Below are 3,125 nucleotides of genomic sequence, written 5' to 3' on the forward strand. Positions count from 1 at the left end.
GCATTTTGATGACCTAAAGGTGAAAGGAATCCGACTACTGTGGTAGATGGTGCGGTATTTATACTGTCATGTCGGGTTCATTGTTTACATGAGCCAAATGAATTTCCTGTATCTTAGACGTAAGTCACTTTTGAAATTGTTATTGTAATCGGACGCAGTGCGTGAGAGGAAAGTCTAACAAATCTAAAGACTGTCAAAGCAAGATTTGACTTCAGAATGAGATCAAGATGCATCTGTACCCTGATGAGGCTAAAGAGCGTGATGGATAGATGAAAGTCCATTGTTGATTATATTAACTCACGTAGCAAAATTTGTGTGCCTTCGAAGAGATTTTAGGACTAAAAAACTTGAAAGGGGCTTGGCTATAAATATGAGGAAGAGTTGAATGGCTAGCAACGCCGACTGTGCTAGCAAATCTTCATGCCGTCGCTGCTAAGTCCAATTCGCAGTAGACGGAAAGGGTTTATGCGATCATTTCATGCAGCCACACCGTGGTGATCGAATTCCTTCCCAACTCTAAAAGCAACGATTTTCCTGCATTGAATATCCTCAGTTAATTCCCTTTTGCCGCGAGATAATCTTAAAGATCAACAATAACGGTCCGCCTCTTGGGTTTTAATCGTACTGAACATCAATAGTGAACCACCTTTTCTGAACGGAACAAAACCTTGCTCTGAGTTGAACCCTAACCAAGCACATTGTCTTCATGTGTAAACTACCTAGGTCTGGGTACCGCCGCATCTATCCGGTCATATCAACTCAAGGGTACATGGAAGATGAGGTGGAGTAATAGCTTACTTCCTCTCGTTTTGAGGTAGGACACGAGATTTTCTTAGAGTTAATTTTTACTGTGGCTTGAGGTATTGCGCTGTAAGGCTAGGATGAAGTGGGGTGTACTTCGGAAAAGTGGACTAAGTAGTGGGTGGGCCATTTAAGGATGGTAAATGATTTGTCTTTTTGCTTACGGAATGTTAGTTCTCATTCTCAGGTAAGTCAGTCAGTCAAGTGCCAAACATTCCATCACGGATTCCATGGTTTTTCAATGTATGCGAAAGTAGGGACGGAGAAACTGAGAGTGTTCTAGGCCTACTCTCCTTCCTTAACACCTGTGGGTGAACCTAGCCACTCACCTTCTGCCGTCATTTTAGCACTCACTGTGGACACTAACGATTTGTCTCGTAACCTGCCCTTGGTGAAAGAGGATTCCCCATGGTCAATACTAGACTGTCATTCCTACCTGATGTTCTGCATCATTCATTAAGCTATTCATCACCAAATTCACGTTTATACAACCATGAAAACTATCCGGTCGGTGAGTGTCACCGCCTTGTTAAGTGGCGCACTCTCTCCAAACGTCTCGCATGGCCGAATTTGACGAGAAACCAGTGTCTCTGGCTTCGCAATCGGCTTCAGCTTGGCTCGTATGGCAGACAAGCTCGAGTCATATCTGTCAACTTTGAAGAGCATCTACAAAATGGGGGTTCAAAAGAGTATGAGACTACTTCTTCTGGTGGCGAGAGTGAGAGGGCTAGTACCAATGGCCTACAACAATCCGTATTGATGAGCTACAGCAAAACTCGTACGAATTGTTCAGCTCACCCGACTGGTTTCACTGACCTCACAGCCTCTACGTGCCTAGATTAGTTTCTAATCCACTTTGCATGATCAAAACTTATCATTTACTGTTCTCAGTTTTTTTGCACACTCTTCGTAAGCTTCTCATACTTTTATCGGATCTCGCTGCTCGGTATGACTTTAGAAGTGGATCTTACGGGAGGGTATCTGGAAGGCACAAAAGGCGTCAGCTTTGATGGCATCATTCAAACGACGTACAATTGACAACGGTATGGAAGCACCTTTTCAACGCTTTATTTCGACTAAAAGATCCAGATAGATGTGTACCAAGAAGAATTACCACTATCCACTTCCTTTCACACACCGAAAAGGCACTAGCTGTAAAGACGTTGACAAGTAACTGACTAACGGCAGCGCATCCATTGAGGACACTTAGGCCGAGAAACGTACGATAAACATACTCCTGTGTCGGTCATATAAGAGGCAGTTTTGACCACAATCGTAGCTGGATACCCTTTGAAATGCGCGCCTACATTCTGCTCCTCGCTCTTACGGTTTTTGTAGTGGCAGTCTCAGCCGAGTGGGTCCCCGTTTTGAGAGTCTACGTGATCCTTTGAAATATCTTCTAAGTGCTCTAATGCAAAGCTTTTTTTTTAGGGATGATTCATCGCGGGGCGTTATGAAAAGCATTAAAGAGAGGCTGGAATCTATCTATAAATTCTTCCAGGAAGATCCGTTGGGAAAGAAAATAATTAAACTCGTAAAGGACTGGAAAGAAACAATGAAAGATGGTAGGTTTTTACTTTTTCTGTAAAAAGATAACATCCGCCTTTTTTCTATTTCTAGCCAGAAGAAAAATCCGGGAGAAGTTGGCTGAGTACATCAAAACTCTCAAGAGCAAAGCTGACTAACTTGACAAATGTTAAGAAGGCCACCTTTTGTCAGGTTCACAAGGGAAACGAACTCCGAGGGTTTTAACTTAGATTTTCCAAGTAGAAATAAAATTAATTATTCTGAATACAAATTGCATTTTCTTCAGATTAAATTCTGTGATGGTTACTCGCGAACAAATGAAGTGCATTGTCCCAAGATATCAGAAGTCACCATAAGCTTTACCAGTAGGGAAATTGGTTCGATGCCAATGTGCGAAAGGGATAGATTGCTAATGGGCCTGGCCATTAGCCCATCCAAGGGGAATACGAGGTGATCACGTTGGTCTCTTCTACTTGGACCACCGCAGTATATTTGAGGCCTCTAAAACCACTCAGGAGCTAGGTACAGCGGTCATTTTAGTTCATGTAAAGGCAAGATAGCATTCGGTCCCAACATCAGCAGTACACCCCTTATTCTAGTTTTTGGGAAGAGGTGAATCTCATTGGCTCCGCATCGCCTAATGGTTGCCGATACACTGCTCCAATAGCTATTCAGAGGAGCATTTGTTTAGAAGACCAGCCATTATATGTAAAGGGGTTTAGATTTGTTCCAGCCTCGTCTTTCTTCTCTAGTGCTTAATATGGGAGTCGGTACGAATTCAACAGTCTGTATATTAT

General features: G+C 42.8%; 1 protein-coding gene across 1 annotated transcript; it reads left to right on the forward strand. All coding sequences in view use genetic code 11, as the record gives it.

Annotated features, from left to right (window-relative positions):
• Window positions 1-944: 944 nt before the first annotated feature.
• EGR_03888 (Antigen B) lies at window positions 945-2,684 on the forward strand (the record flags this gene model as incomplete). Its single annotated transcript, XM_024493137.1, has 3 exons — window positions 945-988; window positions 2,233-2,366; window positions 2,572-2,684. 3 exons carry the CDS (start codon window positions 945-947, stop codon window positions 2,682-2,684), a joined length of 291 nt encoding a protein of 96 aa, XP_024352409.1.
• Between the last annotated feature and the right edge of the window lie 441 nt (window positions 2,685-3,125).

This window comes from Echinococcus granulosus (assembly GCF_000524195.1).
Source record: "Echinococcus granulosus chromosome Unknown EG_S00022, whole genome shotgun sequence".
NCBI classification, from domain to species: Eukaryota; Metazoa; Platyhelminthes; class Cestoda; order Cyclophyllidea; family Taeniidae; genus Echinococcus; species Echinococcus granulosus.